General features: G+C 46.8%; 2 protein-coding genes across 5 annotated transcripts in view; one reads left to right on the plus strand and one right to left on the minus strand.

The window, feature by feature from the left end:
- The first annotated feature begins 14 nt into the window (after positions 1–14).
- LOC108931600 (MARVEL domain-containing protein 3) lies at positions 15–4,155 on the plus strand. Of its 4 annotated transcripts, none has more exons than XM_018747492.2 (5): positions 18–96; positions 219–298; positions 435–546; positions 751–845; positions 3,213–4,155. In XM_018747492.2, the coding sequence occupies exons 3-5, from the start codon at positions 437–439 to the stop codon at positions 3,887–3,889; spliced, it is 882 nt and encodes a 293-aa protein (XP_018603008.1). In that variant the 5' UTR covers positions 18–96; positions 219–298; positions 435–436; the 3' UTR covers positions 3,890–4,155. The 4 variants fall into 4 exon arrangements, with proteins under 4 accessions (XP_018602999.1, XP_018603008.1, XP_018603016.1 ...); XM_018747500.2 differs by having other exon boundaries at positions 18–92; XM_018747483.2 differs by lacking the exon at positions 219–298 and having other exon boundaries at positions 15–96.
- A 948-nt stretch (positions 4,156–5,103) lies between these two features.
- The window catches only part of LOC108931855 (PH domain leucine-rich repeat-containing protein phosphatase 1-like), a 40,287-nt gene continuing 31,353 nt past the window's right edge, over positions 5,104–14,037 (minus strand). Inside the window, exons 10-17 of the mRNA XM_018747908.2 lie at positions 13,684–13,839; positions 12,742–12,942; positions 12,460–12,622; positions 10,729–10,859; positions 9,536–9,652; positions 7,786–7,980; positions 7,210–7,438; positions 5,104–7,013 (exon numbers count right to left, since the gene is read on the minus strand). Coding sequence (XP_018603424.2) covers positions 5,820–7,013; positions 7,210–7,438; positions 7,786–7,980; positions 9,536–9,652; positions 10,729–10,859; positions 12,460–12,622; positions 12,742–12,942; positions 13,684–13,839 — 2,386 coding nt within the window. The 3' untranslated portion in view covers positions 5,104–5,819. The remainder of the gene's footprint in view (positions 7,014–7,209; positions 7,439–7,785; positions 7,981–9,535; positions 9,653–10,728; positions 10,860–12,459; positions 12,623–12,741; positions 12,943–13,683; positions 13,840–14,037) is intronic.

Genomic DNA, 14,037 nt, shown 5'->3' on the forward strand with positions numbered 1-14,037 from the left:
ATCTCGGCGCGCGCGCACTCACTATGCTCGTCGAAATCGTCCGGTGAGGTTCCTGGAATTCCGGCGAAAAAAGGAGGAAAAGTGCTTAACAAGTCAGTGAGTACCTTGGGGGGAAAAAACAATTCTCTTCATCCTATGTCTTTTAAAAGTGTATTTTCGAAAGTGGAGCTGTGGAATGTTTTGTTTGTTTGTAAAACGTGTCTTGTTTCTTGGTTTAGTAGTTCTGAGGCAAATTTTCTGCGCTGTGTGTGTGCGGATGTTCCCTGACACTCCCCAGGCCGTGGTATAGAGAAGACAGGGAGAGTACCACAGTGCCCGGGGGACGGGGGGGAAGGGAAAGTGGCCCATCATCAGTTAATCTTATGGTGTGTTATGATTCGAGAAGTGTGGAAGTACCAGGTGAGTCACGTGATGAAGAACCTCTGTGTCCACAGACATGAGCCAACCCTCCCAAACTCAGAGGGGCACAAGAGACCGGAAAAGCGAGCCCTGGGACCACAGAGCACCACGGGGTCACAACAACAGAAGACCTCCATCAGTTAACAGGTGTGTGTGTGGGTCTGCTGCTCGTACCTGTCTGTGGGCCTCTAAACATTCCACACCCATTACACAGGAGTGGAAGGGACGCTGCAGCCTTAAAAAAAAAAAAAAAAAAAAAAGACTAGAGCGCACCAGGTAATGAGTGCGTGACGAGCAGCCTGGTGGTGAGAAACGGACCAACCATGATATCTTCCTCATCTCTGCCGTCAGGTACACATCAAGGAGCTTGGCAAACTCTCAAAGACGGGACAGCAGCCGAGGGGAGTCCCATGGGTCCAAGTGTACCCACATCTGTTCGAGGAGAGGTGCGTGCATGTCCCTTTGTGTCTGAGACCACTGTGATGAAGTCAACATGTTCATCTCATGTTTTGGGATCAGTTGGTTACCGCCTCAAATGTGATTCAGAAGTTCAGACTTTGAATTACTGCAGTACACAGTGTTACAGTCCTGAATGTTGGCAGCACTGATCAATGAACAACTGGAGTTACACTGCTGCAAAACCACAGTGAGCCCTTAGTTGATGAGTTTGATTTATGAATCCTGCTGTTCCTTTTACTTGGCAGCTCAGTAAAGGGCAATTTAAGGGCTCAACAGACACAAGAACCAACATCAGGGAGTTGTCTGGACCAGATCTGAAAACCAATGGCTTTGGACTGACCTAACTTTGTGTAATTTAAGGAATGTGTAAGCAGTGTGTATCAATGGCAAGGGAGTGTGAGAGACCACCATGTGCACCTGAGCAGCATAGTAAATTCACATTTTCTCAGAAGTCTCCTTGTCACAGGGATATAGTCAGGAAGAGGCTCTGCACCAATGTTGGCAGTTAGCAGTGTAGACCAGGGAGCCTTTGAATAGGCTGGGATTGTTGGTTCGTGTTTTGTCGGAGTGAAAACATCCATGGAAATGGCTGAGCAGACAGCAGGTGCCGTCTCCTAGGCGATATTGGGCTGGAGAGAAGTACGAGGCCTTCATCAAAAGGCTGCAACAGAGGAAGAAACATTCCACATGAGTTCTAATGTGAGCCGGGGAGCCAAGTATCCCGCTTCCTAAATTTTTCTGAGCTGTCCTGCTTTGTCTCAAGTTCAAGGGGCAGGTTGCCATGGTTGTTTTTTCCGGCACAGTTAAAATAATGGTAGGAACATAATCAATTGACTTGCAGTCTGAATCTGCGAGCGGAATGTTGGAAGGCTGAGCAGAGACAACCGTAACTTTAATCTGCCATCTGCCCTGCCCTTTGGGGTGCAAAGGCACAGAGAATCTCACACCAAAACAAATGTAAATTATTAGTGATGGAACTGCAGTTGTATCATGTCAGAACAGTTGGGGTGCGCATGCCCATAAAACTGAAGGTCTCCTTACACGTGTTTCCAAAAACTGGCCATGAGAAAAACCTACCAGTTGAGGAATCCTCTGGTGTCAAAAGGAGAGTCGTCAGCCTCGTGGACTTGAAACCAAAGAAGAGATTTGTCTGTTACCGTAATGAGAATTCGTAGCATTTATTAGTGTTATAGGGGCTACAGAGTAAACGGTGACATTTTTAATATATGAAAAACAAAGAACTCAATTTCTTGATGAGACATCAGGGAAGAATAAGACTTTATGTAGACCTTGTCTGAGAAACCTGTCCAAACTGTAATTTTACTTAAAATATTTTTATTATTTATAAGGGATTGACATTTTTTGCAATAGTTAAGCATTATATTTTTAACAATTGTGATTTGGGTTCCTGCAAAAAATTTAAACTACAGCCTTTGACTAGATATTTGAATTGCATTATAATAAATGAGTTTTTAATGATACATGTATACAGAATTATGACCCTTCATATTTTTAGAAATGAAATTAATAATTTGTTTTTCAAAATGGTGGTGATGACTTGTAGCTTGTTTTACAGCTAAGTAACTAAAGTCATCACAGAGGCCATTTATCACTGGTTCATGAAACTGACCCAACTGTGTCCTCTTTAGTCTCCCTGTGGACCTCAAGCACTGTACGTATGGTATGATTCACAGGGAGCGAGAGCCAGTTTCTACACACACAACTCTCTAAAGTGCCCAGTCTGTCAGTTTCACTTGTAAGCCACACCTGTCGATACTACTTATGGTTTTTTCCCTTCCCCCCTTGCTGGTCTGACAGGTTTTCTCTCTTCAACACACACTAGCTCCGAGGTGCCCCCCTCTGTCTGCTCTACACACACAAACACACGCATTCCTGATGTCTGACACCCAGTTTAGAACCAGCAGACAATGTCCAGCTTTTATGGATGGAATATCTTGCTTGCTCTACATGAGGCATAAGCTTTTACTTCATGTTTATGCATTTGGGATAAGCTTTTACCTTTGTGGGTATACTAATATATGAATATAGACAACAGCCATTGTGAGAGCGCAGGTGGTGCATGTTCCATGCTGTGATGGCATAACTGTGAAACATTTCATTAGGAACCCAGATGCTGCTTTATACCAGTTTTGAAAAGCATGAAATGGCATGAATTACTGTATGGATTCTAAGTACTTTAAAACTGTAATACATGTGGGAGTCACCCTTCAACCTGTAGTTCTTTGATATGCAGTCATACTCGTCCTGCGCGATTCACATTTAGCCAGTTTTGAGGACATTTTGAAACCACTGGCTGTTGCCTGCAAGGATTGACTGTGTGTGTTGCTGTGCAGGCATTGTGCTGCTCTGCGCCGTGCTGACCAACGCCTTGGTGCTGATATGTGTTGTGGCGGCTCTAGCAGTGATGTCAGGGATGTCGGCAATGGGCGGCCTGGCAGGCGGCAGTTTCAGCATCAACACGGCTTATACTCCCTTTGAGGGCACTGAACTGCAGCAGGTGCGCGACCTGGACATGCAGTACACCCAGATGAGGTCACCGGGTGTGTATGGGGGTGTGGCCTTCAGCCTGTTCTTTGGCGTGGTCTCGCTGCTCTTCGTGGTGTCGGGCAGCAAACCTCCACACCATCTACCTGCCAAGCTGCTCCTGGGGCAATTCATCTTCCAGCTGCTGGGTGCTGTGGCTTATGTCACAGCAGTGGGGCTCTACCTGCACTTTGTCATCCAGGTGAACTCCACAGATGTGTGCAAGCTGCGTGAGCGCCTGTATGCGCGTCAGGGCTACACGTGGATGAACTGCAATGTGGGTGGCGCTGATGCCGCCGTGGCCCTCTTCGGCCTCATCACTGCCATCCTGTACGTCGCAGGGTGCATCCTCACTGGCTTCACCATCCGCTGGGTGCGCAGGTACCACCAGGACAGGAAGCGCTATGAAGTGGAGTACCAGAGCCAACGGACCACCGAGAGGACATACCCACAGAGGGAGCCACTGCAGTCTGACATAGTAGTGTGAAGGCTATGTTTTGAACTTTGCTGTTTTTTTTTTTTTTTTTTAAACTTTTCACTCTTGCTCCATTAGCAACTACACTACCTGAGCCTGCTGGAGACTTCACAAAATATTGTGTTCTCCATTATACAGTCATCTGATTTAATCTGTGTATATTTAATATTTACAGAAAAGCCATAACAGCCAGATCAACATGGGTCATCCCTTGCATATGATCTGTCTTGCCTTAAGTTCATGCTGCTCTGACAATAAAACTTGCAATATTTTGCTTACCTTTGGTTTCATTTTTTGTATATCCCTCCCAGGGATGACCAATAGAGCACTTTAAATGGTAAATGCACACAAACCATTATATAGGGTAACAACTGTCAGTATATATTAAATATGAGGAAATGATTTAAAGGAATGAGCTGGCAAAATTCCAACTTTTCATTGTTGAACTGTCATTTCTTAGAATGCAGATGGCAAAGTGACCCCAAAGGAACCTGTCAGGCCACTGCTGTGACATATTACAGGCACCTGGGAAATATGTCCTGTTTACACAAAGGCTGTACCTTATTTAGCTTAGGGAGTGCTGGAAGGTGTTCCTGAAAGTTCTTCAAATTCATTTAGTTGATGCTTTTCACCAGAGCAATATTTACTTTGATTTACCATTTTTGTACAACTAATTTTTACTGGAATGCTCAAGGACACTACAGCAGGAGGTGTGATTCAAACTTGCAACCTTGAAGTCCAAAGGCAGTGGTACTAACCCCTATGCCACTCAATGCCCTGGTAGTGTACTTGAACCTCTCACAGCAGTTTGCCAATTTACATACATATACCTTAGATTTGTCTAGAGACCTATCAAACTGTGGCCTGTTGACCAGAATCTGTCCCTCATCTACCTGTTGTGACACATGGAAGATCTGTAAGCACCACCTGTAGGGAGGTTCTTCACAGGAGCTCCTCAGAGGCACAGCACTTTATTCCTTGATTCACTTCTCCTACTGCTCATTTGCCTGCTGCAGCCACCATATTTAAGCAGAATTCTGTCCCCATACGGACAAAGACCTCATTGCCGAATCCAGCTCCTGAGTGGGTGTTTCTTGGGTAGTGACAGAACAACACCTGAGGAGGGCAGCAGAACACATAACTGACTGTTTGGAATCAATGACAACTCTAAAGGTCTTGTTACAGGCAAACCCTTTACCAACAAAATGACTTCAGAACAAAGTTACTTGTAAATCTTAGATTTATTATAACAAAAATGTAACCGATATGCTGGGCATGGAAACAGTCTCTTGCACTGTAGATCTACCCGACTCACTTTCTTGGAACCGACCAGCTGGTGATGGCACAACTGTGGGCGGTGCAAGGGGCGCAGACTCTCCCGACCAACCTCCCGTCTGGGGTGATGCTGACAGAGGCCAAACGGCCACAGGTGTGCAGTGATCTCTTCCTGGTCCTCTAGTCTGCCTGCTGCCATTACTCATCCTCAGTATCATTATAAAACACTCATATTTACAATCACTTAGGGGGGAATCATTTTCTCTCAGAGAAGATTAGTACACATCTGTGACTAAGTCACATAAATGAGTAAGCAACTCCTAGGAGTTAGTCTTCAGATTTCTACACATTTCTGACTTTCTCAAGGCCAAAAGCCATGATTTACTAAAGCAATATTAATCTCACTACCTATAGAAAGTATGGTATTATGTACCATTCAATATATAGTTTATTTGAAATAAAAGTTTCAGCTTTGTTCAAAAAAGTGCTTTTCAGCATAACAAAATGATATGATAAAAATTAAATTATATTAACGTTCATCTGTGAAGAAATACATGGAAACTAGTGTTGGAAAACGCAGTAGCTCTTATGAGATGTAAGGTTAACTATATAAAACAAAGTTTTTAAAAAAAAGGAACGTGTGGCTCATTTTGTGGCTGTCGATGCCTCAGAGGGGTGTGTCATAGTAGTAGTCTGGAGGCTGGTCCAGTGGGCAGAGCCTGTGCTCCTGCTGCACTTGTTGCTGCTGCTGGTGGTGCTGCTTCATGATCTCCTTCACCTCCTCCTCTAGCTCTGGTGGGATGATCAACTGGTCGTCAGGGTCTGGCTGGGCTGGAGCAGCAAAGTAGCCCCCCTGCTTTTTAGTGGGCATGTCAGCAGCCACCTCAATGAGGTTGTGGCTCCGCTCGTGGGGGGCTACTGAACCATTGCCACGCCTCTTTCCCAGGGTCCTGATGGAAAGGTCCCCACCCCTTGTGCTAGGTCTGCCACGGGGAGGGCTTCCATCTATCTGCTCCACCTCTTTGTTCACTGGTTCCGCCTTGCTGGTGACAAGCTCCGCCCCTTCATTGAGGGTTCCCACATTAGGGGCTGGCAGTGCAGGTGGCAGGCTGGCTAGGGGTCGCTCCCGAGCACGCAGGTAGTGCACGTCGGCCTCGACTTCTACGCGGCTGCCGTTGGAGAAGACCCCAGTGATGGGCTCCTCGTCCTCGCTGTCCAGGCCATTGTCAGAGAGTGCGCTGGAGAAAGTGGCGCTGGAGAGCTGCCGCTGGAAGGAGCAGGACAGCAAGGTAGGATGAAGAGCACAGGCTCCGACAGCACCACCCCGCGCATCCAGTGGAAAGGGCACCCCCGCGCCGGCTTCCTGCAGCAGCGCGCTCTGCGGCGACTCGTCAGATGCAGTGGAGCCCACTTCACTGCTCATCTCGGAGGTGGACACCTCGCTGCTGATCTCACTGCAGGAGGATGGCATGGGCAGTGTGTCTCGGATTGCCACGCCCCCAGGGGGAGGGAAGAGGCCCGGGCTGGGGGGAGGTGGGGCTCCCAGTTCACAGCAGCAGCAGCAGTCCTCGGTGACGCTGAGCTGCACCACCACAGCGCTCAAGCTATCGCCGCAGCCGTATCCCTGTGCCAGGGTACACAGCTTTTTGGCTGCTGCAAGGGCGTCAGGCACGCTGCGCACCGCCTCCACCGCCTCAGTCACCGACATGCTATCCCAGAGGCCCCGGCTGCCCAGAATGAAAAACTCATCCTGTGGTGTGAGCACTACCGTCTGGACATGGGGACGTGGGACCACTGACGGGTACAGGAAGGAGTATCCCATGATCCTCGTGGAGTCCGTCACTCCATTCACTTTGTTGTCCTATGAGGGAGAATAAATGTGATAGAGAATAAATACACTGGACCTTTTGCACGGTTGCCATGAAAAAAGAAGAAAACATTAAAAAAAAAATTAAGGCTCTAGTTTTTTAGGAAAGCCCTACAGAATCCATTATTGAGTTTGATTTTCTTCAGAAATAACGTTTTACTTTCCCAACACATACACAGAATGTGCATACCTCTGTGACAATAGCCTTGTGGAGGCGCACCCTGTCATACTCCGGAGCCACACTAATGTTGTGCAGAACCGAGAGGGGGAGGGACTTGCCGTCCCGGCACAGCACAGCCTGGCACTTGCCCACGTTGGCCGCAGTGAGCGTGAAGCAACCGCCGGAGTCCATGGGGTTGTGGCGGATGTGGCAGAGTGCCGCCGAACCGCCCAGCTTCTGTCCAGCTGTGCCCAGCTTCCTGCAGGACAGACGCACACATGCAGACACTTCAGAGCACACACTAAAGAGGAAGTAATACACTTTCACTGTGAGTAATAGCGTGTCCTATCACACCAAGTTATAAAACTAATAGATGGCACTTTATTAATCCCTGCAGTAAAATTCTCAGACACGGAAGTGAATTCCCCCCAACAAGAACACAACAGTGACAAAATAAGTTAGAGAATAGATTCATTAATCCAGTGAAAAGTTTTCTGAGGAAAAGTGTGTGTATTATTGGATAACAAAGGCACATTTCCTGTAGTCCACCTGACGTTTGTTAGAGTGCATCTGCACATGCGCGCACGCACGCAGTGTGTGCTGTACCTCTGCATGACCAGGAAGGTGTTGGTCATGTAGTCGTCCTCACTCTTGCTCTTATGCAGCTCCTCTGCCAGCACATCTCCCATGGTGCACTGCATCAGGTAAGGCACCTCCACGTTGCGGTCACTGTCAAACACACCAAACAGCGCCTCACGGCTCTCGCAGAAGTGATTGACCGACAGCGCCGCCACACACAGCCTGGCAAGCAAAGCAAATCCAACTGTCAACATCAGCTAGCTCCTGCGGTCGGGATCAATTTGTCACTTGTAGAAAACAAGCAAAGACATTTAGTAACAATGGTTTAGTAGCCAGTTAAGTTTCTGAAAATGTTAGTATATTTTTGACAGGAAAACCACTACAAGTGGTCCTTGATTTGTGGGACGTGACAACATTCTCGTTTAAAAAAAAAAAAAAAAAAAAAAAAGTTGAGTCCTGTCATCCTGTCACGCTGATCCTCCATCTGCTGTACGCTAACATTCGGTGGCAGCTGTACTGTTTATACACAAAACACTGATTTTATTTACAAAACCTTTTTAGAGAACGTCTCATTTGTTTCCAATCAAGTTATTTCAATCCATTTATTAATAGCTAACAAGTAAAACAGATTTAGTCAGAATTCTGAAGAAATAACCAGCGCTTTAAAACTCCACACTGACTTTTCCGGATAATTGAGCATTATTGATTGTTTCTCTTTGCTCGATTACCACCATTAGTAAATTTTTTATTTTTTTTGGCTTTCTTTAAATCAAGGAATTTTGTGTTAAGAAAAAAGTTCATTTACCACCCCGGGTCTCTACTAGGAATCCTGTGTTCCACCTGAGTTTCAGTGTTACAGGAGCTGCCTTCGGAACTCTGACCGCAGAGTTGGTTATGATATCAGCATAGAGCTGATGTTCCAATTTTACCTTGGCAAGAAACACCCCCAACCTTTACCAGGAGCACTTTAAAGTAATTCTTAAAGTGCTGAATGGGCCACATAACACTGTTGTTCACTTCAGCTTTAACAATTGGCAAACACACAGTGAGCAATGTGCATTACAGGGTGAGTAGTGCTGACATCGGGGTTGAGGTGCACAGAGAAGAGTCGTCTCTCCCAAAGGTCCTTGGCTCTTGCAGAAAGGTTAAAGGGCCTTTGGCTGATGCCGGCGCTGCTGTTGAGGGCTCTGCGCCAAAGAGTCGACAGGCCAACTGCGTGACTGCTGTGAGGAAGCTTTGCGGGAACCTGCTCCTTGGTGGGATGCGGTGCGTTTTCCGGAAAAAATAGTTCAAGAGTGGGAGCGGAAGGGGTAGACTTGTGGGGGGAGTGCAGTATCCTCCTAACATCTGCAGGGCCTTAACTCAGCAGGACACTACATGCATCACTAAAGGTCTATCTGAGCATCTATTTAAAGCAAACGAAGGATTAAAATCCATGTTCTGTATTAGAATTTTGTATATGTTCACCTACAGAACAACTTCCACTGGCTTTGCCACTTTAGGGGGTCCCTTTCAAGTCAAGTCAAGTCAAGCTTTGTCGTCATTCCACTACATGTGTGGACATACAGTGGGACGAAATGTCGTGTCTCGCAGGACCACGGTGCTGTGTAAAATAAGCATAAATATAAACATGCAACACTAGACCTAAGGACAGCTTTTAGACCTACATAACTAATTTACTAAGTCGATAATCTGAAATTAGTGCAAATATACATATACTATAAACAGTTAACTTTGCTGAACAGACGCAAGAATAAGGGAAGAGGATTCCACTCACTTGTTCTTCACACCCGAGGTTTCTGCGCAGCCATGGCTCCACACAGCTGGGGCCCCGGGCCCCTCGTTTGCCGAGTATGGAGTAGTTGACTGGTCAATCCTGAAGGAGCGGATGTTGCTGGGAGACAAAGTACAAAAAAAAAAAAAAAAAAAAAATAATAATTTCAATGGTTTTCAAATTTGCTGAGCATAAATCAAACTGTTTCAAAAACTATACATACACTATGCAGATACATATATATGAAATACACATACAGTATGTATTTATAATTTATATATAAATATTTAAATTCTTTCATAGAGAGAATATTTTTGCCTTCACTGCTGAGCTGTTTGCCCTCAGAGCAGTGTCCTATCAGGTGCAGTAGGTTATTCATAACCTGACCCAGATGTGCCTTCTGCCACATGCTCCCAGGAGACAGGAGGACAGGTGGGCTGTCTGGCACAGCTTCCAGCACAGGGCAGTGCAGCAGGGACAGGAGGTGTGAGTATAAACAATGGTGGGGGGGGGAACTTGAAGCGCTGTATTTTTTGATGGAGGCCTTGCACTTCAGAGTCACTGAGACCTGGCTCTATTCCAGCAGCATGCTGGAACATCACCAGGGTCCATCTCCACCAGGCCTATGATTACACGTGTGAGTTTTTAAAACTCCCAAAATTTGAGGCTCTTGCAATGTGTTCCAGCTCATAATTAACAGCAGAGAGCTTTTGAATCCTTTACTGGCACAAGATGTTTACGAATTCGTTTAGATGACATCTCCAAAGCGACCTACAGTAAGGTTCAAGCTACAGATAATGACACTGTTTATACTGCTGGGTAACTTACTGCATCAATTCATAGTAAGTACCTGAAAGTGGTTAGAGCTACTGCCTTTGGACTCAAAGGCTGCAGGTTCAATCCCCACCCCTGAGCAAGGTACTTACCCTAAATTGCTCCAGTAAAAAATTACCCAGCTGTATAAATGGGTAAATGATTGTAAGCATGTAATAATTGTGACTTTAATATTGTAAGTCGCTATGGAGAAGAACGTCACCTAAATAAAGAAATGTAAATGAAACTGATCAAGGGTACTGCAATTGGAACAGTACCTGAACCTGGGTGCATTGATTGCAAGGTATTGGCATGAGACAGAAACCCTTTGGTATAATACCCTCACAGAGCTAGCAGAGTGACCCCCCACTGGTCTTGCTTACTTTAGGAGCTCCAGGGTCTTGTGGTCCAACGACAGGCGTGGGTTCCCTGTCAGGTCCAGCTCCTGTAGCCTGGGTGGCAGGTTCTCTGGAAGCGTGAGCTCACTTAACTCATTGCAGGCCAGATCCACACACTGCAGGGAAGTTGAGAGAGCAATAGATGATCACCGGCTGTAGTTATCCTCCACGTGTTCATACCGCAGTAACATTCACAGTCTGGCACACACCATCAGAAGAGAGATAATTGTTGATGGTTATTTAGTCAGATAAAACATCCTTTTCCCCTTGCAAAGAAGCTCTTACCCACACACACACACACACACACACCCTTAAGACAGCACTTTCAAAGTTTGTTGTGGCAAAGTTAAGAGTACAGTGAACCACGGCCTGGTCTATGAAACTGGGAATGTTTCCGTTTTGTTCTCCACTGCAGAAAACTGGGATCGACAACAGGACTGCAGCCCTTCAGTATGTCTGTACAGTGGTTGGTCATAACCAGTAGGATGTTGTTTGAATAAACAGTGTCTGAGATACCGCAACTCAAACACGGTTGATACCTGCTCACACATAGCTTCCCACACTCTCCCTGCTCTCTGGACTTGTCATATAACAAGGTGACACACTCGGTTCTCACAAGGTCACATTTTTAAATTACATTTGTTTCTCTCGTTTTTCCTCCCAGATCAGCTGAGGTCAGATACCCTACTTGTGTGCATCTCAGTCAAAGCACAACACTCATACTGAGCTGCGAGTGGGTGAATGTAAACACCTCCTCTGATGTGCATTGTTAGCTGCCTGCTTCCTCATCGGGTACTGTGACATGTTCAGAGCGCTAATTGTTCCATTCCACCTGCAGCCCTCTAGACATCCAGTCAGCTGTGGGTTTTGCGGTGAGCACTGGTGTGGAGAAAAAGCCAGCCATATCTCCCATCCAAAGGAATATGGTCCTATCTGGTTTCCCTGGACTTCTGAGCCACAGTGGAGAAGGATAACAGTGGGACTACAACCCAGGTTCTCATGGTATGGCACACTGGGGAGGGGCAGTGTGGTCTGATGAACGCATGCATGTGGACTCTGCGCAGTTTGTCTCTCTGACAGCAGTGGAATTCACGTGAACCCCCAAGCTGTGGGCAGGCTAACATGTCCCCAGGTGCCCCCCACAATAGGGGGGATACAGTGTCCTGAGGCTGGTAATGTAGCAGAATTCATTATGGCCATTCGGATAACACGGTTCATCTCGGTTCAGGAGCTACACTGATCAGGGATTACTGAGGGGACATTACAAGCTCAACACCACCCTGCAGACTGGACCTTACAAAGAAACAGGAACAGCGAACATTAATATGGGAAAAAAAAACCATGTGGGCAGAGACAAAGAACTCAGAGGTTTCTAAGACCATTTACCATGGTCGCTATGGAATGCCCTAATAAGTCAGGCTAATTACACACTGGAGATGCAGACTCAACAGTCCTGCTCCTTAAGTAGTGAGGACAAGCAGCAGTGGTCCCTTTCAGTCTCTATCTAGAGATAAACTTGGCCGAGATTTCTGCAGCCGCTAGATGAAGGGTCTCTCACGATTTCAAGAACGATTGGGATGAGTATCTCAATGCAGTTTTTGCCTTAGCTTCCCGACTTACTTCAACTTCACCTATCAGCCAGCTCTGTCCAAGAACTGAAACTCTTTGGGCCAGACCGGCACCCCAAGGACCTACTGGGGAGGATGGTCTGCTCACCTTTATCTCCATAAGCTGCATGACCTCTGGGAAGACCTCGATGCAATTAGAGTGGGCCAGGACTGTGTGCATGCGGCGGCAGTTCATGATGGTAGTGGGCAGGGCCTTCAGCCTGTTGCCACTCAAATCCACCTCCTCCAGCTCCTCCAGCTTGGCCATTTTACTGAGAATTAGAGTGCAAGGATGAATAAGCAACTGTAGACTAACAATGAGTGTGACAGCGTGGTAGATGTTACTGCAAAACCTGAGCTGTGCGTGTATATCTACATGTGTGCAGGTCACCTGGCTGGGAAGCTCAGTAGCTGGTTGTAGGCCATGTGCAGCACACGCAGGCGACCGTGGCCCGTCAGCATGGGCACACACTTGTCCGTCAGCCTGTTGTTGGTGAGGTAGAGCTCCTGCAGAATGCTGTGACTGTCCTCGGACAGGCTGGAGGGGGGCAGGCTCTCCAGTTGGTTGGCTGAGGCGTTCAGGCACCGTAAGCTGAGGGGACAGAGAGCAGTGGAGAGTCCAACGAAATGAAGCATCAAAGAAACACGTCTGGAGGCCGGCCACAAAACTCTGCAAAAAAAAAAAAAAAAAAAAAAAAAAAAAAAAAAACCCCATACACACATATGGCACTAATTCTTCCTTGCTGGCTGCAGGACAGCTGGGGAGCCTCGAAAGACCTTAAAATAAATAAACTCTTCCTCATTTGCTACAAGAGGATCACAAAACATCTGGCGATCTGAATCCCAGAAACAAGAAGCAGCAACGCAACAGGGAACCTGTGCCAGTTTCTACCATCTCATCGTAAGACTAATTTTTACCCTCTTTCAGAACTTCCATCTTTGTTTGCCCCCCTTTTTTACTCCGCTTTTCATCCCCCTCAGTTTCTTCCAACGTTTATTTTTATTGTGAAACAATAAAACGAGAATGCAATTCTCAAGTGTTCTCAGAGAGCATGGAAGGATCAGAACAAGGGACCCCGCAGAAGGAAGTGTTACTGAACTTTTTTTATGACCCGATACTCTCCAGTGTACCAAAGTTAAGAGTCCTCAGCTGCAGGGTGTTCCCTTCAAACTTTTGTTTGGTCAGCAATTCTTTTAAATACAGTAGGGGGGAGAAGTGATGGTTGTGGCCCGTTTGTGTATTAAACATTTATTTTTGTTAACTTTTCTGAATGGCGGATGAAATCTGCAAGGTGGTCAGTGGTGCTGTGAAAAAGTGGAGCTCAGCAGGTACCTGTCAGCCTTGAGGAAGAGGTTGGAGGGCAGCTCTGCGAGCTGGTTGTGCTGGATGTCCAGCACCTCCACCGGGGTGCGCTCTAGCCGCTCAGGGAGCCGCCGCAGCTGGTTGTGCCCGGCGAGGAGCTTCCTGAGGCTGCTGCTGCAGAACAACCTTGGTGCGAGGGGGAGAGACACCACCGTCAGCTGGGGATGAGGGGGACACGTCTGCAGCTGGTCACTGCAGTCACAGGCAGAAGGGGCCAGTGACACAAGGAGGAAAATGCAGCAGAGCAAACTCATGATACGGATAAAACATTTAATCAAACTGCCCAGGACATCAGACCTTCAGTGTTTTTCAGTCAGCTCCTGG

The sequence above is a fragment of the Scleropages formosus genome, chromosome 19, assembly GCF_900964775.1.
Source record: "Scleropages formosus chromosome 19, fSclFor1.1, whole genome shotgun sequence".
In the NCBI taxonomy this organism is placed as follows: Eukaryota; Metazoa; Chordata; class Actinopteri; order Osteoglossiformes; family Osteoglossidae; genus Scleropages; species Scleropages formosus.

What these genes read in the sequence shown, in the direction of transcription:
- LOC108931600 (XM_018747483.2), top strand. Translation starts at nt 437, where the DNA reads ATGAGCCAACCCTCCCAAACTCAGAGGGGCACAAGAGACCGGAAAAGC. An exon ending in AGACCTCCATCAGTTAACAG is followed by an intron (nt 547 to 750) that starts GTGTGTGTGTGG and finishes CTCTGCCGTCAG; the next exon opens with GTACACATCAAGGAGCTTGG. An exon ending in CCACATCTGTTCGAGGAGAG is followed by an intron (nt 846 to 3,212) that starts GTGCGTGCATGT and finishes GTTGCTGTGCAG; the next exon opens with GCATTGTGCTGCTCTGCGCC.